The 22,848-nt window shown below is 40.9% G+C and overlaps 1 protein-coding gene across 1 annotated transcript in view; it reads right to left on the reverse strand.

Annotated features, from left to right (window-relative positions):
• Positions 1–5,528: 5,528 nt before the first annotated feature.
• The window catches only part of KDM5A (lysine demethylase 5A), a 48,667-nt gene continuing 31,347 nt past the window's right edge, over positions 5,529–22,848 (reverse strand). Inside the window, exons 19-28 of the mRNA XM_088521561.1 lie at positions 21,826–22,181; positions 21,172–21,310; positions 20,041–20,220; positions 18,400–18,561; positions 16,640–17,191; positions 15,715–15,858; positions 12,204–12,363; positions 11,766–11,986; positions 9,444–9,854; positions 5,529–8,219 (exon numbers count right to left, since the gene is read on the reverse strand). Coding sequence (XP_088377687.1) covers positions 8,007–8,219; positions 9,444–9,854; positions 11,766–11,986; positions 12,204–12,363; positions 15,715–15,858; positions 16,640–17,191; positions 18,400–18,561; positions 20,041–20,220; positions 21,172–21,310; positions 21,826–22,181 — 2,538 coding nt within the window. The 3' untranslated portion in view covers positions 5,529–8,006. The remainder of the gene's footprint in view (positions 8,220–9,443; positions 9,855–11,765; positions 11,987–12,203; positions 12,364–15,714; positions 15,859–16,639; positions 17,192–18,399; positions 18,562–20,040; positions 20,221–21,171; positions 21,311–21,825; positions 22,182–22,848) is intronic.

Below are 22,848 nucleotides of genomic sequence, written 5' to 3' on the forward strand. Positions count from 1 at the left end.
AAGAGTCATTTATGAGTTTTGACAATTTAAAGTAATCATTTTCTTTTTTTTTACCATTTTTCTTGAAGAGTGCCAGACAGGAGTATAACTGAGCATCCAACGAGGTCCCGCTGGTGCCTGGCACAAAGCCCAGCCCTGCTCCTCAAGAAGCAGAAGCGCACGTTGGTGCCCAGGCACTTGAGCTACTGGAAAGCCCTGCGCTGCAGAGCGGGCAGCTCTGCGGCAGAGCTTGGGATCAGCCTTTTCCAGCAGGAGCAAAAAGGGTGCCGCTGCTCACACAGCTCATAGCGTCACTTCCCAATACCAAATTCCAAGCCACGTTACCCCTTTTACCACTGTGAATTCATATACTAATGCACATCTGCGATAAAGTAGACTGAGGGCAGTTGGAAAAATTATACGCACTCACACCACAAGGTTTCCACAACAGGGTAACTACTTTGTCAGCCGCACAGGCTCAGAGCCTCGCTGCACTTTTTGAGGACAGACTAAATTTCTGGCCACTGCAAGCTGAGGTGCTGTTTGTCAGTCCTCTGGTGAGGACTGGAAACGTTTCATTAGGTCAGTCACCGACCACAGCCCAGAGGAGCAGTTTGCATGGTGATGAGAGAAAAAGATGCAAACATCCCTGGTGAGGTGTCCAGACAGGGGGAATAGCTAAAATCACGGAGCCAGCCAAGCCTTCAGTCTTGGCATTCACCATCACTGGGATCCAGGGGAAAGGACTGGTCTTCAATATTCTTGTTTGCTCTACAACTTTTCTACTGCAAAGTTCAAACCACACACCAGTATTAGCACGCTCCCTTCTGCTACAATAGAACTGCAGATTTTTTGCTGCCCAAATCTGATCCTATACAGGGACATACCACGCTGAGGAGGAACTGCAGAAGCTAAAGGGACTTCAGAAGGAAGGAACTTTCTGGAGAGAGAGAAAACAAGTTTTGTCCATGCAAACGTAGCAAGGAACCGAAGTGATGTACCACATGGCTTGTTGACCAAGACATGTCAGGTACGACCCCATAGTCGCTCTCAAAGGTCTTCAGACGATGCACATACACTTACTTGCATTTCCAACCTCAGCCCACAGCTGCCTGGAAGACTGGTCTACAGACCCTCTCCATTTTCAGCAGTCAGCTTACTAGGAGAACTTGGAGACCAGCCAGGGCTGACAGTATAGCAAAAATATGCTATCTTGGAGGATGCTTCCTGCTCGTGGGTAAGGAATGGCAGCTCTGCATTTCCCCCCAGTAGAGCAAGGAAATACTGAGCTGAAAGGTAGCAACAGCTTGAGGGAGGCAGTCTGTGGTGTTACAGTTGCAGGCAGGCAGCCCTAGTGGAGTCCAAAGTTGGACTTCCCCTGCAGGGAAGGGAAAATAGTTGAGTAGCAGCAAAATAAGGAAACCACCATATTCCTTTTGGCTTCATTTCCCTTGGAGCAGGGATTTGCTGAGGTGTAAAGGAAAGGCCTGAGAGAAGAAAGATCAAAAAGGATATGAAGCAGTTCTATTTCTTCGAGATAAAGGAAGTTTGGAGAGAAGCAAGGATTTAGAAAAGGTCTTCAGACAAAGCAGGGAAAGGGTATTTTTAAATCTTTCTGCAGAAATCGCCGTGTCCCATGTGCAGTTTGTCACCACCAGTCTGCACAGTCTTTAAACAGACATTACACAAAGAAGTGCCCACCTTCCACTTCACTGCTAGCTTCCTACAGCTGCACCTCTTTCTAAATGGTGAACTACCTTGCTGCTACTGTGAAGACTTCCACTCTTTATTACTTGTTCGTTTTTGAATATTCCGTAATTTCTTAATACACATAAATCCTGGGGTACAAGCTCTAAACAGACCCTCTCAAGCAAATCTCTGCTAGGGAGGTTAGTGCTCAAATCTTGGATACCCTGCACATACCTGTGCATCCAGGAGGCGCGGAGAGTCTTTTCAGGGCACTGTGCTGCGTGTTTACTATCTAATTCCTAAGCTGCAGTTCTAAAGTGCAGTTTTCAAAAATACTTGATACCCTCTCGATCTGCTGGCACATCACCAATCCACTAAAAGCAGCTGCTGGGATGTCTAATAAGATTGTGATCATCCTGGGACCTGTGCATTCAGAGATAACTGCTCCTCTGGGATTAACACCCAAGCAGTTAGCCCAGGCACTTGACCTTAAATGGTTGTTGTTTTTTTTTTTTTTTTTTTTGGGACACACTTAATGCTAGAAAATGGCTCCTGAAAAGCTTTCAATTTAGACTCAATCTAGGATTAAAACTACTCATTGCAGCAGAGGTTTGTTTCAAAGGCATTCAGAGCATGTCTCCTTAGAAATATCTCTGTTTTCTAATGTATCCTTACTACTTTTGCTGCTTTTAGCATGCGACTTAACATTCATTTGTACCACGACATCTCATTACATAAGGCTCAATATTCTAAATCTCATGCTGTGCCGTTTTCAGCTGTCCTACTCATTTATCACCCTTTCTAAACCAGCGGTCTAGTTTTCAGCTAACTAGAAGAAGCTTCACCTCTTGCTTTTAGCAGATCAAAACCCTCAACTTCTTACAGAGGCATCAACAGTGATCTGGAGGAAAGATGATATTTGGAAAAATCTTCTTTCTGTTTTAAATGCCTCATTGTTGATGTGCATGACTGTTCATGTTCAGCAGTTCTTTTAATCACTTGCCATCACTGTGGTTAGAAATGTGCAAGATGTGCCTGGAATGGCAGCAAGGCATCTCCTATAAGCAGTTGATGAATCTTCAAATAGTTTTTGTTGTACTTCTTTACAGACTTGTGTTATGCTTACTCTAACAACTAGCACTTGTTAGGGCACCATTTTCAGTTGCCCTGTAGATGATAGAGGATAGTCATCCTTGGGCAAGTGCCTAGTAAACCGCCTACCGTGGCACAAACAAGGCTGTACAATTTCTCAGTTCTCTCAAAACAAGGATCAGATGACCTTGTTCATCCACATATACATGAGCATTATGAATTTCTTTCAAGCAAGCCAACATGTACAAAAGGACTATCCATCATTAAAGCTGAATCCAACTAGACCAGCTTGGAGCCGTACCTAGATATACAGGCCTGACCCAACTGCTTCCTTGCTCATGTTAAGTTAGCCACGAGCAGCAAAGAAGCTTGGCTTTGTCCTTTACAGTTTTATAGGCATCTTGCAGCAATTTTGTTTCTTTTAAAACTCTTACATGCCCTAATAACGAAGCCTAGGAAAATCTCTGTACAGAAGACCGTTGTCCTGATGGATTGTGCTGAAGCCTTCTGCACATCATATTTGTCTTCAGCACAAGTAGAAGGGAACAGGAAAATGCAGGGAAATATGGAGCAGGAGTCCTCACCTTGAACCCTGAGAGAATTCCTGAACCAATCCTTCTGCCAGGCACATGAAGGGTAAGTGGCCAGCACCATCCAGCACCACGCTGCCAGAACCACCTGGTGCCTTCTGTGCAGAGACGACGAACCTCGCAGGCAAAGGGAGGGCAGGGGCTGCTTACTTCAACTTTGGCAAGGTATTTGATGCAGTCTCCTCTGGCCAAAATGGGCCGTTATGGAGAGCACAGACAAGACGGGTGAAAGAACTAGGTGAACTGCTGCGCTCAAACTTCGAATCACTCATTTGAAATAACCAGTCACGAGCAGAGTACCTTGGGTTGACTGAAGTCAGTACCGCTCTGCATCTTACCCAGCTCGCTGTTGGAATACACAACCCAGCAACTTTGCAGGTTATACCAAACTCAAACCGTGGGTAGACTGGCTTCACACTCAGTGGCTGGAGTGACAGGAGGAGGGAAAATTCACCAAGTTCAGCCCTGCCCTTGGGAAATCAACCCACGCAACAACACACCGGGATCACATTGGCTAAAAAGCACCTTTACAGAAAAGGACTTGGAGGGTAACAGTAGACACACTGATGATCGGTCAGCAGCACATCCTTGGAGTGATAAAAGCCAACCATGTATCTGGCTGCATAGTAAGGAAATGGCCAGCAGGTTAAAAGGAGTGACCGTTCAGCTCTCTTCAACACTCCTAAGGCCACATGTGGAGTTTCATACCCAATTTTCAGCTGCTCAGCACAAAAACAGGTGTTGACAAACCCCAAGCAAGCCGAGCAGAGGGCCTGCTCAGCCTGAAAGCTAAGGCTGCAGGACCTTACATAGTTTTCAGTTATGTAAAGGATGAAGATAGAGAAGAGGGACCCAGATTCTTCTTGAAGAAAACAAGAGAGGCAACAAAAAAATGCTGCAAGGGAAACAATGTGAGACAAACATGTACATGAGAAAATATTTGCAGGGAACATGGTGCAGAACAGCAGCAAATGCCCAGAATGGCTGTGGAGTCTCAAAACTTGATGGGACAACACAGCCCCAAAACCTCGATCTACTTTCAAAGTCCACCCTTCTTTGATCGGGAACCTAGAGGACACCTCCAGAGGTCTTTCCCTACACACCTCTATTAATAATTCTAAATACTGAAAATATCTGTGCAAGCTTCACGGCATGGCTGCTGAAGCACAAGTCTATCCTGTTAGCTTACACTATGTGACTGTATCCTCAAGCTCTCATGATCAAAGAGGCCAGACTGCACACGCATTCAGGTATGTCTGCTCTGCAAAACATCACAAATCCTACAGGTAACAGTACTAAAGTTCAAGAATGGAGTTTATCTCCATGCAGATAAAGCTGCCTAATTCAGAGATTGGTTCTTAAAAATCACTAGAAGCCACATGTTTTTTATAGAATATATAACCCAAGCTTTAGCCATTGTTTTTTGCTCCTCAAATCAGCCCGGGTCATTTCACTGACCTTTTATGTCAGAAACACAAAGACGAATAACACAGCTGTTAGTATCCTTTGTAGCACACAGCACTAGGACACATCTTGCTAGATACATAAGTGAAAAGATTTTTGTATATACTAAAATGTTGCATCCAAAATATATGAGAATCTTTTCCACAGCTCTGGTAGGCATGTATAAAAATTATTCCTTAGCTTAACTTCAGTTTCTTTTCATTTGTTTTATGAAAATTTCAAAAACTCAAGATCTAGAGACAATACTGCAGCTATAACCTTAGCTTTTTAAACCACTAACTACATCTCTACAGATTTTTCCAAAAGTTAACATTTATTCAGTTTATGCTACCAGTCATCTTTTGAGAGAAATTACGCTTTTAAAAGGAAATATTTAAACAATAAGATGTAAAGCTAACAATGGTTTTGGTTTTCAGTTTATGAACACCTTACCTGAATGCAGATGGGACACATCCATAACTACAAAAGATGGGATCTACTTCTCAGAGTGTAATAACAAAGAGCCTTTCAATGTGAAAACATGAAACAAACTACTAAAGCTGTGCCAAAATTCCATTATTTGCACATTTCTTTCTGTTGTTTACTGCTTTCTATGCTTGCTACAAGCAAAATGATTGAACGCTGTGTCCTCTAGCCGTTTGTTTCCGTCTCATCATGACTACTGCTACTGGTAACATTCTCCACATCTCCTACTCAGAGAAACAGGAACATTCATGCAGATTTACTAACAGATCTCTTTCCAGTTGATGGTGCAATTACATATAACAATGACTTTATCAAGACAAAGCATGTAAGAATGGTTAAGAGAATATGCTCAATGGTTAACAGGGTATGCTAACCATATTTTTTCTGTTATGTCATGGATTCTAGGAGTCGGGAAAGAATACAGAACACTGGGATTCTTTAAGAAATCTTAAACTAGTCTACTTCTGGAACTATTAAACATCTGTGACAGGAAGTCTATCCACTCTATACAGGGAAACATTTCTGTAGTACCATCAATTTGAAGGAAAATAACATCTGTTTAAACCAGTTTACCAAAACTAAAAGTACATTCAGAATAATAATAAAAAAAAATGTAACTGCAGGCAAAAAGAAGGTATGTCTAACTATAGGATAGACTCCTTCATAAATAAGTCAACAAATAACACTCTTAAATTTGCTAGGGTGCCCATTCAGCCACACGTCTAACCACAGTTTGCTTTTAATACCATATGAGTCTGAGTCTTTTAATACCAAGGCACAGAAATCAAGGGTCTGTGCCCAATTTGTACTAAAAGATTTTTAAGACCCTGTATCTTCTGCCCTCCGTCTTAGCTCTTTTCCACGTCTTCCTCTTCCCAGGTAGCAGGCACAAATAAAACATCCTGATAAAACTTCATCTACCTGAGCTTTTTTTTTTTTTGATGGATAATTCTGCCAGATAAATAAAAAAACCCCCAAAACTAGAGAACGAGAGAAGGGACACAGAACAGTCAAGACAGAACACTTTTGTTTTTGTCAATATTTTTTTAAATCCCAGTCCAGCTCCTAGCAAGCCTGGACACTACTTACAACACTCCTAGAACTGCAGAAGGATGGAAACACAACGGGGAGCGAGTGGAGAGGGGGACGAGGCAGCCCAGGGGCCGGCTCCACATACAGAAAGCCAGCGTGGACTGGAGTCGTTAAGGCCCAGATGCCCCACTAACAGGAACAAACCCAAACACGAAGGTCGCACATGAAATGTATTTACCTATTTAAACACAGGCAGCTGGTCAGGCTAGAATGGGGAAGGTAACTGCTAATTCCTTGTACTACAAGGAAGGAATGGAGTAAAAAAACCCAAGCCCACGGGCAGGTTTTTGCTTTGTGAACCTCTGTCTGTGCTGCTGGTTAACAGTGGTAAGTATAAAAAAATCAAAGAAAAATAATCTATTTATAGAACAAGTCAGTAGTCTGAGACATTTAGAAAAAAGTAAAAACAAGTCCTCCTTTAAAAATGGATTTACTAAAACAACTGTCACCCAGGATGACCCCAAGCCCTCTGGTCCTCTGGCAAAGCCAGGGGCATTTTCAAGCCAGACCTGTTGCTGCTTGTACACTGGTACACATCCAGCAAAGCCAGCAGGGAGGGCATCTGCGCTGCCAACAGTATCTGCAGATTGCTTGCTGGTATCGCTTGAGGCCATGCCTGTAGCCTGGTGAGACTGGAAATAGTTGAGTGAAACTTTTCACAGAAGTACATGTCAGTGTAACCTCTGAGGTAAGTGGGCTGTCTTCTTTCCTTCCCATCCCTGCGTACAGATCAGAGAAGCTGGTGCCCTGGGCGCTCTACCTCCTTGCCAGCTTCATCCTGCGTGAGACAACTTTAACGTGCAGGAGTGCAGAACTCTAAGCAAAGCCCAGAAGAGGAGAGGGCATCCCTTGGAGAAAGGGAAGCACTCTGCTTTTCCCAAGCTCTTGACATCTTCATCAATATTTTCTTGCCTTCCTCTGGACAGGAAGATCAATTGTCCCCCACTAAGAAAGAATTTTTGCCTAGTGGAGTAGGGTGGGGTGCTTTTTTTTTTTTCCTTTTTTTTTTTTTTTTTTTTTTGTAACCAGAACCTTTGCACCTTTGCTGATTTCTGAGATCATGAGCTCCTCTGCCCTTTAACTATAAAAGAGAAATTAAAAAAAATTCATCCACTTGCTCCCATCCTTATCATGTAGTGTTAGCTGCCTTGCTATGGAGGCAACTTAATTCTCCCAAGACATTGCCCTGCTTGCTGCGTTGGCATGGAGGAGGCAAAAGACAGCCTTCAAAGTCACCTCCTGCAGGTAACCACGTAGGGCTAAACGCTCCAATCTACACCCACCAATTCCATGCCAACTCCACTGCCAACATGTACGTGAACACCCTCAAGTGTCTAATCTAAGCCTCGGGTTTGCTCAGTCTCTGAGAGCAACAGCCACACTCACAGATGGAAATAAGTCACAACATTGGCTGTGGCTCCTGATGAGGCGGTGTCTGCATAGGTGAGTCGGTACCACTGTGCCTTGACTTTCCCATTGTACCACAGAAGCCAGCTGTACGGAAGGGACCAACTCTGCTGCAGGTCTGTACATCCTTGGAAGTGAAGCTGAGTGGCTACATTAGCTTCAAACCCTCCTTTTCTGTGGGGTTTTCAGTGGTCCATTTCCCAATGAGTTCCAGACATCAAGTAGCTGCTAACTTGTCTCCTTAAGGTCTTCCATTGGTAGTTTGTAGCTCAGTAAGAAAGGGGGAGGTGGTGCATGGGCAGGGCTACTTGACTCCTGCATAGGTTTCTTTGCACAGTTTATACAGATGTAATCCTCGTTCTCAGCCATTTCTGGAGAGACACCAACACAAACCTGATGAAACCACTCATCGCAGCCACCATCACACTGTACCCAGTCTACCTGCAAAAGATCAGCAACACAGAGGATGTTAAGGCAGACAGAAATGGCTTCTACAAAGAAAATATCTGCTATTAAACCCACCTGACATACCTAAAACCCAAAAGCTTTTAAGCACAAATTATGTCTGTGTCCCCATTTTAACCGGGTACTTAAATTAAAATAGTATTACTCTTCCAACAAACCTTGCTCTTCTCACATCTTTAGAACATCACAGTTATAACAAACACTACTGTAATAAGGAAGATGACATTCAGCTTTTCTCAAATAAAAGACCTCACATTTAAACCAGAGTAAGAACCTGCTCAAGGGCAGCTGCCTCAGTGTAGCTGATATTCTGCAAATTCACACCCTAACTTCCATCCCCCGCTTAGTTTGCACACAAGTGGTGGCTTTGGCAACATTCAAGCCTGATTACTGCCTTTGACTAAAAAACAGCCACATGGCCTCAGGGGCTTTGCTACCTGTTGACTAGCTAGATATTGATGGATAGATATCACTAAATCCATCACTACATAGCTAGCCATTGATTGCCAAAAACACACACAAACTATTGCTTCGAGGTCTCAGAATATATATAAGCTAAAATAGTTTAGAGTCAAATCTGCTACAGAAGAAGCAGAGAAAGTCACAAGTAAATTAAAAAATGAATACGTTAAAAAAAAAAAAAGCCAAACCACTAGATTTATATAATTTTCTGAGTAAAAGTACATGTTGAAAACACTGATTATTTATCTTCCACAACAAAAGTAAGGAACTCAAGGTCACAGATCCCTCAGCATACAGCATCATAGTTCACAGACTGTATCCCAAAACTATGGAAGATCTGTTTCATTTAGGAGCACTGGACATCCCGCTTCTGCTAAAAAGTACATTGGAGTCAGGACCAACTCTTGCTGAAGCACAAGATTCACTGAATCAGGCAGCTCATATTCCATATAACCAGATGGGGGAAAAAAAAAATACAAAAGACCACAGCTTGAAGAGACTTTGGTTCCCAATCAAGATAGGTATGAACCTGGAAAATGTTATTGGAATCTAAAGCAGCTAATTTTATACTCTATTATTTACTACATTTGCACATCTACACAACTACTACTCATTCTTCTCTCATCTCAAATCACACCACTTTTTTGTTGCTCGTGTTGTTTAACCTTCTTAGTAAAGTGCCTTGAAGTTTTTGATTTCTCATGACCCTGCTTGTGCCAGAATTAAGCAAAAACTCACCTTGTCCTTGCAGGGCCTTTGGCAGTTCTGCGCAGCACACACAGCGTTTTCATCATCAGACTCCTCTGCTCCTGACCAGTCATACTTGGAAGGAATATCTAGCACCTTCTTCTCTCTTTTTTTCTCGGTGCTCTCCTTCACGAGTTCCACCTTTGCCACAACTGCCTTTTCGCGCTTCTTTTTCCGCTCCTCCTCTTTAGCCAATTTCTTTGCCAGCTTGTTCAGTTCCTTTGTCTTATCCATGGTCAGTTTTAGCTTCTTCTTCTTGGGTTTTTCCAGTTTCTTCAGCTCTTTAGATTTTTGCTTCATATCGCCAAAGAACTGCTCTGCTCTCTCCAGCTTTCGTTTCCGTTTCCTCTCAGAAGAGTCTCTCCCTCTCATTTTCAGTGGTTTTTCATCCATGCTGTCATCCTTCATAGAAAGGGTGAAAAGAAGGCTGTATTTTTTCCCCAAACACAAATTTTCACATTTTGTAAGCCTGAGCTTTTGAGGGATGTACCCTCTACCATTCCCTACCCATTATGAAGAAACTCATCCAACCACACACATATGAATTCTAAACTAAAAAGTGCTGACTTCATCATCACTATACTAGAAAAGAAAATCATAATTGATATCCACTATGTAAAAGGTTACTGAACCAAAAACGCCTAAAGGAAAAAGTAAGGAGACATGATAAGCTGTTATTACAAATTCCTTCTCACATTCCTTTTTATTGGAAGTTAAGATTAATCGTTAGATGTCCTTGTTTCTTTCTCATCCTAGATCAGTCTTGCTTGTAATTATTATTCAGAAAAAGTAATTGCTATTCTGGAGATTAAGAGACCAACCAGTGAATTCTTAAAAATGAACTCAATCAAAAAAAACAAAATAATATATCCATTACTTGAACAGCTCCCAAACTGACAAAACTTCCAAATATCCTAGTATCATTAACAGCTCTTAAATAGTAGATTCAAACCAGACATGGGCTTTAAAACTGGGAAACCCCATCACTGCAGGTAACAATCACAGCAAGTTGTATTTGTATCTAAAGGGTACATATGTACTGGCCCTTTGTACAAAACCGTTTCAATTTCAGTCAATCCAGCTACATTAACCTTTTTATATATTAACCTTAATAATATTATTAGACTGCAATCTAAGAAGGAAGAAATCATTTCATTTATTATACATTACTTTAAAAAGCCACTCTGCCTAAAAACAAGTCCACTGAAGGTTATTTTACAAAATTTACATATTTTGCCTGTAAATATAACAGTACTCAATTCAAAATGAGCATTTTTGGCCAAGTAAGTACTCATAAGGGTTGACCAAGAAATGATTTTATTTCCCCCTCCAAAGCTGTACTTTACTATTAATATAACAGTGTGGCATGCTATTTTTAAAGTACTATTGGCTGGCATTCAAGCTATTTTTCAATCATTTCCAATCCCAAAACATTATCTATCGTAATCTGTTATTAAGAGCGTCATGTGAGATACTTGACCCAAAACATGCCAGTGCTGTGATTTTCTGGGAGTATAGTCCACCTTCTACAACCATCCTCACATTTTGGCGACATCTCTGACAAATTCAAATATATAGCTGGTGCCCTGGGAATGAGACTGCTGATCACAATGCTTGTCTAACTGCACTGTTCAGCATGTAATCTCTATCAGAGGCTACTGCACACTACCAAAGAGTCAAGAAGGAATCATCTTTGATATAGCTGCAGTGCAGTTGATTAGCTCTGTGGCCATGCAAGGACAAAAGTAACCCCCGATCTTCAGCTGACAGAGGAAGCATGAGCTCCAGTGCAGCTTTTCACCCTAACAGTTTACTTACTCTTCCAGCACACATCTTATTCACACACGTCACTTAGCCACTGCATGAATGAGGCTCAAGTGATTTGGACTGAACCTCAGGAGCAGCACATAAGCTCACTTCATTCTTACTCACTTTCAACTCAGTCAGGAAACCAGCACTTCTTCACAGTATATTAAAATAGAAATCGTTATGTCTGTGCTGCACTGAGGAAGAACAGGAATCTTGCAACATCTATTCCCAAAACTTTTTTTTTTTTTTTTTATTAATTAAAGGACAAAAAATGTTATTTCACCAGCAACAGCAAAAGTTTGGCTAAATATTTTTTGTAATTCCTTTTCAGAACAGAATCAATTTTTTGGATCTGTTATTCTCTGTAATCTGCTTTTCCTTGGCTGAAACCCCAAAATGAGCTAAGCATTCAACTACTGAAGAGTATATCACAAACCCCAAAATATTAATATGTTAAGATCTGGGGGTTTTTTTCCCCAATATCAGCACAGTTCAAGTCCATACCTCCATGATATGAAGGAACCTGTCCTCAGAAGGTGGGTGAGTAGCCTGTAAAATGCGCCAGATGTGCTGAGTTTCATCCAGTGACACCTCTAGTAGATCTCCTACCATCATTAGATCTTCCAGTTGAGCCTTTGCTCCAGGTGACAGCTCCAATACAGGGGGCTCTAAACTGCGAGGTACCAGCGGGCTCTTCCGAGGCTGCTTCCTTGGGGTGCTAGAAGCTTTCAAACAGGAGACAGCTCATGTAAGCATTGAGCAGAATAAAATCAAAGAGAAATGGCAGTGTGACTCTACTGCATCTGCTCAAGCAAACTGATCACTGCCATCCCCACTTACAGAGAATAAACCCCCCTACAACTAGCAGAAACAAAACACTGCCCTTTACTGACTGCTCATATGTCTGTTTAACCCTTTTTCAAGGTGGAGAAAAGCAAGTACCTTGAGAGCAGCTTTTAGAAGCAGAAGAATATGCATGTTCAGCACAAAATGAGGGAGCAGTCCACATGTGTGTTACCACTTCCTCTGATTTTATGGGAATTTCCTCATCACAAAACAAGTTTGGCTCTAAGCTGCTGGAAGACTTCACACTGGCATTGTCCTGGAAAATAAAAATTAACATATGGATCCAGAAAATACCAATTTCAATTTTAAATCTACTAAAAATGACAAATTATTGTTTCTAAAATCCTGCTCTAAACTATCATCCCATAGATATCAAGACTATCTGCATAAGATGGAAGTTAAATCCCTACATAAACAATGGAAGAATGTAGCAACTTTGGAGAGAGGCTAACAGATTTATAGTCAGTGTATGAGAAATACTTGACAAGTTTCCTCGCTGATAAGTCCCTTGAGTATGGTCTTCATAAATCCACATGATGACTGAGGTTCTCCTTGAAAAATTTGACTGCAAAATCAGGAAAACTGACATCTTTAGTACAGCAGAGGTATGGAGAGTCTGGATACCATGGAGCAAAATGATTAAAGATCTTAAAGGGGGAAGAAAAGGTAGTTTCTGTTCAAGCCCAGCAACACACTATGAGACAGATGACTACATAACGGTAAAACAAACAGATGTTGCCCCAAGATCAGGATTTTTACATCCGTCTTCTGAATAATTTTGAGGTTTAAATTTAAGACTGAAAGGATTTTTCCTTTTGGCTGAAATCCTTAAGACTGTTGTGAATATTTTTGTGAATGTAATAATGAAGGCATTGGCTTGTGTTCAATTCACTGCATATGCTAGCTTGACTTTTTAAATAGATTACACAAAGATGGAAATATGATGCATGCCTTGATGTGGGTGGATCCACAAGGAGAAGAGAAATTAGGAATCCCTTATCAGTGGAAGAAGCTTTGTTTTGACCTTGCATTATATTATACAGAGAATCTGGAAAGGCACAAGAATTGATTCCCTGATACATACTATACTAATATACTTTTTTTTCTCCTCCTTCCTCACCCCAGAGCAGCGCTAATCAGTAAGGATAGTTTCCTCAACAAGTTACCTGTTTTCACAGCACTTCCCAAAACTTATATACTACGTTAAATTTTGATGAAATTGGCCAACAGGTTAGATATACTTAGCATGAAATGTAAGAGTTGGATCTTTCAGAAAACAAGAAGTGGTGACTGACAACGTTCAACTGAAGCTACATGCTAGTTTCATGGGTCCAAATTGGCCAAGGCGTAAAAAAGCAGCACTCCAATAATGCTGCTGATGCTGCTATCCTTTATGCTGACATATAAAGGGGATTTAGGAATGGTAATCTCCTTCAGGTTTCCAGTTACACGTTAAAACAGAACTGAAGTGCATACTAATGATACTAGTGCAGAATAAGTAGGAAATTCAAGTTTAAATTGACCAGAAAAATCATCTAGTAAATATATTTAGGAAAAGGTATTTCCTCCTACACAGTAAGGACATCTCTTTTACAGTATCCTGTTCTGGACACTATATAGCCAGATTAAAGAAAGTTTGCAGCAAAGTAAAGAATTTCTTGGGAAAAAAAGTGCTAACGTCTGATGGCTACAAGCAACAATGGTACAAATGAGTAAAACTGACCAAAAAAAAAAAAAAAAAGGCAAATTAAATGCCAAGAAAAACTGCAGCAAGTTTGACCTGCATATCAGTCCAAATTTCTGGAGCAAGACTTAAAAAAGGTAAAAAAAAGTCTAGGTATTGTACTCAAAGTATTTTGTTGGAAAGAATTGTGTTGATTAAAAGTAGAATAACATAACCAAACAAGTCTCTTCGCATCTGTTTTTGGTACTGATATTTGAGATGTCCAAGACAATGGTTTTAACCTATAGTCTGTGGATCCAGGGATTGCTTCCACAGGCCCCAGAAAAAAATAAGCAATATCATCATAAATAATATTGACACACGTGTTTCTTTGTTTAAATAGAGCTCTCTCCTGAAAAAATGTTTACAAATCAGGGGAAATGGGAAAGAAAAAAAGCCATCAGTACAAAGATAATTAAACTCTGAGCAACTTTGCAATTTTCAATTAAGTATGATGCTTCCATTTTAGACCTGAATGATTTGGTCGCCTGAAAAATTATCTTTTTTTTCTCCAGTTATGTTGGTTGAGCTAACAAAAGATGTTTCTGGACCCTAATAGCTTTGCTTGACCATGGACATCCACATCAAAAGAGGAAATAGCAGATCCTGAAATCCTGACAATGGAATGCACTAAACAGAGCACAAGCTACACTCCTGCAAAACCCTCAGATCCTGGCAAGCATATACCACCTTTCTTGGCATAGGCTTTCTCTCAGCCTCAGAAAATGCCAGGTCTTTCAGAAACGCCTCATTATGACCCCGGATTCTGAGAAGAGTTTGGAAATACATGATTTTTCCTTGTTAACACTAATTTAATTAAAATATGTAACATCTAATTACAATGTACTTCCAGAGGCATTTCATATGGGACTGTAAAACAACTGCATGTATTTTCATAAAGCTGCTTTAAAACAAAATAGTCAAAAAGGAGACTGAGGCAGACCATACCTGAAATATTTGCAATCCCTTTAGAAAACAGAAAATCTGCCATAAGACAATTTATATGATCACATCGCCTTTTAGGATAGCTTATATAACATCTTCATTTCTTCAGTATTAATTTAGCTCAGGAGAGAGATATGACACTATCACTTAGAAAAAAACTACACAGAGGAAAAACATGGCTTTGCTTTTCTCTCTGAAGGGACATTTTTAGAAGTTTTATAATTAAATACATCACACCAAACAACCAGAAAAGCCCACTTTGCTATCTCTATAATTGTCTCTTCTCATGACAGATCTTCTCTAGATAAAATATTAAAAAAAAAAAAAAAAAACTTCTAACAGCAGTTAATTTCTGAACTTAATCCACATATCAACACGATACAAAGATTTAATCCTGGATATTTCCACACATCTGAAACTGTATAGTTGTACCTCCCTATGTGGGGGCTGAAAAAAAAAGAAAAGGAGGAAGGTTTCCTGATTCCTAAGCTTTTGTATTTCTTACACGGAGTGATTCTTTGTTTTAGTAAAATCGGATGAAGGTTTCCCCAGGCTATTATTTATATTTATGATACGTAACATGTTTAACAATGGCATACAGAAAATGTAGTCTGTAACACTGTGGAGGATGGACAATTGACTGTGGCTACAAAAACCCCGATAAAAGGTTTAACTTTTTACTTAGCATAAAAAAAACTTTTAAAATTCAGTTACAGAATTTGAGGGTTCTAAATAAAAACGTTACAAAACTTTACAGTATTCCAGATCTAAGATTTTCAGATAAAATCAAAAATACTCTTTCACAACACGAACTAAGACAGAACGTATGTAGATAAGCCTTAAGATACACAAAAAAAATATTGTGGATTAAAGTGAATTAATAAGAAAACAGGTGCTGTGGATTAGCTCCATGCAGAGATGCCATATTGGTTTGCTTACCTTTATTTCATAGCCATATGTCTCCCTGATGTCTTCATCAGAATCTGTCTCTTCATCATCATAATCCAAGGTCTGTCGCGGGGATGAGGACACACTCCCTATCACTCTGTTAAAGGCTGATTGCTGGAAACTAGTTAAGTGTCCCTGAAAGACAAATTGAATACAAGAACGAAACAATAAAACTCCAGACAGATCCATGTAAGAGTTTAAGTAAGAGTAACCGGCAAAGAAAACAGTGCCCTTTTGGCCACCAGAGAACTGCCAAGATAGTCACAGAAAAGCCTGGGCAAAGAAAGATAAGGAAATATACAAGTCCTTGTTTTTTTTTTTTTTTTTTTTTTTCCTCCTCTTCTGTTTTCTGACCTACTGACATTTCTTTCATAGACACTACTGTTCATTACTATCCAATATATCCTGTTATTGTATACATTTCTTCTTCAACACAGCATCACCTGATTACTGACCTCGAAATGAAGAGGTCACCTGTAGAAGTACCAGGGATTGCCTTTAATCCATGCTGAAATTTATTAACAAGGTACTGAATGCCTGCAGAATGACCATGAGAAGTTACTAACAACTCTACTCCTGTCAGAGGGAAATGGAATTAGGACACCAAAGTAGTCATTGCTTTGTAATCTTCAGGATATTAGCTCACTGCTATATTTGAACCAATGTTTCTTAACATCTGTTGTTATTTGACAGTTAGCACAAAGTAGCAGACCTCTGCCTGGAGAAGTATGGAAAAGCATGAAGCGAACCACAGATGAAGAAGACTGAGCAGCACTGACCTAGGTAACTTGGATATGCCTTATTCTCGGCCTCTAATTGCACTCCCTTGTCCTTCAAGCTTCTCACAGAAAGATAAGGCATTTCCACACACACTGAAGGACTACCATGGCAAAGAGCAAGATAGCAACATGCCTACCTGTAGGTCTGGGTTAGCAGCTGCTTTCTGCAGCTCTGCACTGATTATCTTCTCCGTTTTCTCCCGTGCTGCCTGCTCCACCATTCGCTGGCTGAGCACAGAAAGCTTAGCCAAAGCAGAGGATAACTCATCGGTGGCCAAAGCCTGCCGTGCTCGGTCCTGCCAACTCATGGCACGTTCTGTCAAGCACTGCAAAGCCTCCCCCTCCGGCAGCCGCACGGGCAGCTTCTGCAGAGACACTAGGAGGGACAGTATGGTCTCCAGCCGGGGCCTTCGGGAACGCATGCAGAGCGGACACAGAAACTTCACTTCTTTGGCCTGCCAACTAGAGCCCTTCTTTTGAGAACTTGTTTTGGGGAGAGGCACACAGCCACTATGAAACCAGTCCTTGCACAGCTCACACTGCAGCATGAATCCGCTAGCTGTTTTGCGGCAGATACAGAATTTGACTTCTTCAATACGATCCACCATGGTCATCTTGGCCAGGTTAGCTGCCCTGAGGGCGTGCATGGCTTCGATCTCCTTCTGTTCTCGCTCCTTGAATATAGCCACCTACCCACCAAAAGACAAAAACAGGTCATGAGCTTCACAGCTAGCAGATCACATTTTAGCAGGAATGTAGGAAAAGAATGAAGAAAAAACACACATACCACAAAGATCTACCTAGTGAAACTAGCCCCTAATTTAGAAATTCTGTAATCTAATTAAAATTTTAGTTAAAATACTTTCTCAATGCCCTGCTAAGCCCTTCTGAAATAGATACTACATAAATGGAAACTTTCTCGAGTGTTATCTAAGTTTTTAAGGTCACCGGAAGAAGAGATTTTTGTTCCAGGAAGCAAAGTCAGAACCACGTTCCACCATCCATCTGCCAAGACTATACAACAGATGACAGTTTCAAAACAGACTTTGCAGCAGGAGCTTCATATATCGTTCTTGAAAGAACTCACATTTCCTCAGTGACTCAATGATGCTAACTATAACAAAGCATATTAAAGTGACACATATAAACCAGATGACTGAGCCTGCACACACTTTCTTTGTTGCCACTGAAAGGGTACCCAAACAGCAGCAAATTCTTCCAAAAAGCTATGTGAACATCCCTCCAACAGAGAAGTCTTCCCCCACCACATAACTTCCCTCGCTCTGCGCCCCACCAACTTTCTGTGACCAAACCCTTCAAGATTACCCTTGCTCATTTTTTATGAAGAAATATGGAACGTCATCATCTGGGCAAAAAGACTTCACACACTACAACAAGCACTATCTGCAGTCAGGGAATTCAGAATAAAATTAAGTTTGCTAAATTATGCCAATAAATTAACAATTTCAAATCTTAAGCAGCAATGAATGGAACAATTGTCAAGTCAACTTGAAATGTAATTTAATTCAGGTTGGAGTACTGCAACCACTTAGCTAAATATGCCTTTGATAGGAAGATAGAACGACATCATGTTCCAGATATTTTTATGTTTTTTCTAGGCATATTCATAATATTAAATGAATGGTTGCATATATTAATCTGAAAGCATTCAAGTCTTTTACATAGTCAGATACATATTAAATACCAGCAGTTTTTGCTCTGAACTGTGCTTCCCTCTACTTTCACTGCAATTAAAGCAGACCTCTGTTCCTGCGCCAAGCACATCATTGAGAAGTATTTGCTTCAGTGAGATTCACTTGTCAGTTTTCAACAGAAAATAGTATATAGATTTATTGAACCCACGTATCAGGAGACACTACCTTTCGCTGCTCCTTACCACAGCTGCAGTGTCTCTGGCCTCCTCCAGCCCATCCTCCAGTTCACTTAGGGATTCCAAGTCAAGATCTTTCTCCTTTTCCTTCTCCAGCAACTCCTTTGCTCTCTTCCGTCTGTTCTTACTGCTCCCGTAAACACCGATATCGGTCCGAGGGCTCAGAACCTGGAACCACAAGGAAAATTCACACTGTCAGAACCAAGGATGCCAGGCAATGGAAAAAGACAGAAGTTCTGACCTACGCTATGATTTCAGGCACATACGTAAGAACACATAATGCCTGCATTACAACAGTCACACAAGAGCAAAGCAAAAATTCTCAGCAATCTATCAACTACCATACTTATCAAGCAGTGGTAGAAGAGAAGGAATAAACAGAAAGGGATAAAAGCAGTTCATATCTTAGAATTAGACAAAAGCCAACACAAAAGCTATTTGGCAGGTCAATTTGAAGACCACTGCATTGTCCTAATTATGGTACAAAACCAATCTAGATTATGTTGTTAGACACACAGCTGATCGAGAAACTGTACACTGTAAAATATCAATCTATTTTCTTTCACTTTAGGTGTTTTTAATCAATTGCAGATCTGAAAGATCTGCCATGATTTGATATTTATATCTGCAATTTGATGACTTTATCAAAATATCCCCCAAAAAGTGCTATAAATCTTATAATATCAAACCGTGACAAGGTGCATGTGCATCCAAGGACAAGGATTATATCTTAAATAATCTTGATTAGTTGGAAGGTATGCTGAAATATGAAATCTAGTAAACGACATTCAATATGAAGTGAAAACTGATACACTCAGGAAAAACTCAAATGCAGACCAGAGCATAGAGAAACAACTAGTTAGAAAAATATAACTGAAAAATTTGGACATAGATTGCATCAGAAACAGAACAAAAATTGACAGGATGTAATTACAGAAGCAGCAAATTTCATTTGGAAATATTAAAAAGCATTATGCCCTTTGAGATACAAAAGTTTATGATTGCATTTTACTCAGCATTACAGAAACCATAGTGGGAGGATTCTATCTGGTTTTGGACATCACACTAGAAGTGAATACAAACTGCAGAGACTAGCAACAAGGCAAGCATTTGAAAAACATGGCCTATGAGAATGAGTTAAAAGAGCTGGATTTCTTTTCTCTAAAAAAGGAAAGTCTGTCAAAGTAGACATGATTGATCTTCAAAATACATGAAAGATTTTATAACAACAAAGCTTGTAGTCAATCTCTCTGAAGTGAAATAAACAGTAAGCGACAAATTCTAAAATAAAATTTAGGTATTTCACAAATTTCTTAAATATAAAAGTGGAGCAAATTTAGCATCTGTCAATAACATGACTCCCTTTCAGCCCTGTATTTCTGGGCTCACACAACACTTCCTCACACATTTCCTTCCTCCCCAAGTAACATAGTTTTAAGCTGTTTCTCCAAAACTAACAGTCAAGACTGTCCAGACGTCAGACAGCACTGGTGAAACACACATTTTGCCTGATTCATCTCCTTGAGATTCAACTTGAGAAAGGCTGGAATTCTTATTATATCTCGAGACTTTAACTGAAACGGCAGTTCCCTGTAGTCTGCAGGGGACCGAGGAGAACACTCTGATATAGAGCTGTCTGCTGCTCACCTGTAAAAGGCTGTAGCTTGAATTCTTCTTCAGGAAAGTCCTTCCCGTGCGCTCCCTCCAGGCCCGCGCTGCTGCCACCTGCGACTCCAGCTGCGGCAGGGCATCGAGACGCACGGGTATTGGGCGGCCTTTGGCAGACAAGCTCTCCAGTTGCTCCAGATAGGCATAGTTGCTACCATTCTGGGGTAAAAGACAATTTGCTAAGCCATAGCTTCCACCATTGTAATTAATGACCTTTTCAATTAATAGGGTTCCAAAGGCATGAAAAGAAGGGCAGGGTTGCAATCTTACAGGTACTTTAAAAAAATAGTCCTCTACCTCGTACAGTTTCTATTTTAACAGCCACAGACCTGGCAAGCTGGCTTGGGGAATAAGACAACGTTTCATCTCCAAATGGTTGGTTTAAATCTATCCCATTAACAGCAAGCTGATGTGAAATGAGCTAGGAATCTCACTTCAATTCCCAAAGCACATGTGATATAAGAACACCAGTTGCAGTCCAGAGGTCAAGACCTACAAATACCACAAAACCCATGTCCCTTTCAGACCACATTTGAATCATTCGCGCAGGGCAACAGAAGAGGTACTACATAACTACATACATCTATTTCAAACAGAGATTTGCATCCACCAGTGCTGTTACACCTTGTACCTTAAATAATTATTTAACACGTTGGAGATGACCAAAAAAAAAAAAAAAAAAAAGTGTTGGCAGGGGAGACCCCACACACAATTCTATAGCAAGCTGCACAACTAATGACCTGTTAGCATAACATCTCCCATGACAACTAAGGATGTTCCACGTATTGTCACTGAAAAACAGCTTTAGTATTAAATAAGGGCCTTCTACAGTTTGTATCATAATAAAATTGTCAACCTTTACACCCCTTGGGAAATGCCCTAAAATAAGGGAAACATAGAAATTGGATAGCCAATGGGGAAACAGCAGCACAGGAAAAGGAAAGGGAATTCAAGCACAGCAACTAAAGTTAGCAGACTTAATAGTTATAGCAAGTTTTCCCTTCTGGTCACCTTTGTGGTCAGAGTGGCTAGGAAGAGAGGGCAAGTCTGGAAGGACTTGCAAGGAAAAGGAAGCAAGCAGTAAATTCCAGTCCCTGCTGTAACCCCTACCTGAATGGCCTCCACTTTGGCTGTCCAGTCTCTAGCCCGCTGCAGGGCTTCTTTCAGTGCCAGCACATTGGGCAGGTAAGCTGGGATGTTCCTTGCTTCATTCACGATGCCCTCCAGAGCCATCATGCTTTGGCGTGGTCTAGAGTAAGAAAAACCTGATTCCAGCCTTCTCTCAAAATGCCAGTCAACTACAGCCATGAGCCTGACAGGCTGGTGGTGCAACTTTAGCACGGCCCTGCAGTGTGGGACACCGTGGCTCTATTCGTGGAGGATGCTACTAGCTATCAGACAAGGGCAAAGGCGAGAAAGTTGAGGGGCTGCGTGCTACTAACGGGCAGTTAGTCAGAACTCCTTAACATAAAAGAAGGTGGCATTTGTAGCATACTCAGTGTTCGGAGTTTGTGCTCTATGTTTTAAAGAATAGCAAAGATAGTGGCAACACTCACACCCTCCTGCCACTGTCCAGCCCAACAGGTTACTAACTCTTCAGCAGCTCGTTAACTACCTCAAATCAACTCTTGGGCAATCAAACAGCATCAAACTGCTGGGAGGTAAAGAAACACATTAAAGTTTCAAAGCCCCTGCTTCTCACCACACTCCTCGAAAAGCCCCAAGAGGGTGACACGTAGGAAGAGTCTGCCAAGGAACACTTACCGTGCCTGCAGGCAGACCTTGGCCTTCTCCTCCCACCTCTCCGACACTGTAAGCAGCTCCTGCAGCTCAGCCATGGCCTTCTCTACAGCATGATGTGGCGCCAAGCCAACACCCGAGTCGATCAGCTTCTTCATCATATCTAAGGTGACCCTCTGAGGATCCAAGAGGGTGGATCTCACCTCATCCAACCAACGTGCTTGCTGCAGTTCTTGCTTCAGCCTCGGCAGTTCAGGAAGCTCTACATAGAGGCCAGAGCCCATGTCTATCAACTCCTGCAGCTTGGAGGAGTCTGGGATCTCATCCATCATAGCTTCCTGAGCACGCTCATGAAATTCTTCAACATCATCAAGCAGATTCTGAAGTAAAGTGCAGCAAAAAACCATTAGGAGAAAAGCACATAGAATCAAACGGGAAAGGTGACTGGAGGATGCACTAGCAGTGATTTTTCTAAGTGGTTAGCCAATAACGAGTCAGAGCTTCTACAACACCAGCTGCATTGTCATAGGCCATGAAGTCTGACAGATGTAAATAACAGACTAAACTGATTTGCTCTAATATCTCAGACACTGCATCTTAGTTGCATCAAAGTCTGCAACTAAAATTGTGCAACCTCAGTTCATTGCAGATCCCCAGAAAACAAAATGGCAATGCTCAGAAGACACTACTTTTCTTTTTTTTAAAAAAAAAAAAAAAAAATGTCGAGAAACTTGTGCAAATAGATCATCCTTTCAGACTAGGGTCAAAGACACTAATGATGATAATACACAACAGAATTCAACTTTTTGAGGAGAAAAAATAGGTTACAGTTGTATAGGGACATGAGTACCGTAAGATCATTAAAAGAATGATGGTCAAGTTTAAAGTGATTAATCCCCCAAGGTATGCTCACCACTTAATAGTCTTAGCTTATGCAGGAAAGAAGTGTAAATGAAAAGCTATTTGACCAAGGAAGATAATTTTTACAGAAATCCAACTGTACTGCTGCAATTCTCCTTGTCCTTATGTGCCTTTTGCCACCACAGT

The sequence above is a fragment of the Tinamus guttatus genome, unplaced genomic scaffold (genome assembly GCF_059628265.1).
Source record: "Tinamus guttatus ecotype Peru unplaced genomic scaffold, ASM5962826v1 Tinamus_guttatus_pri_ptg000125l, whole genome shotgun sequence".
In the NCBI taxonomy this organism is placed as follows: Eukaryota; Metazoa; Chordata; class Aves; order Tinamiformes; family Tinamidae; genus Tinamus; species Tinamus guttatus.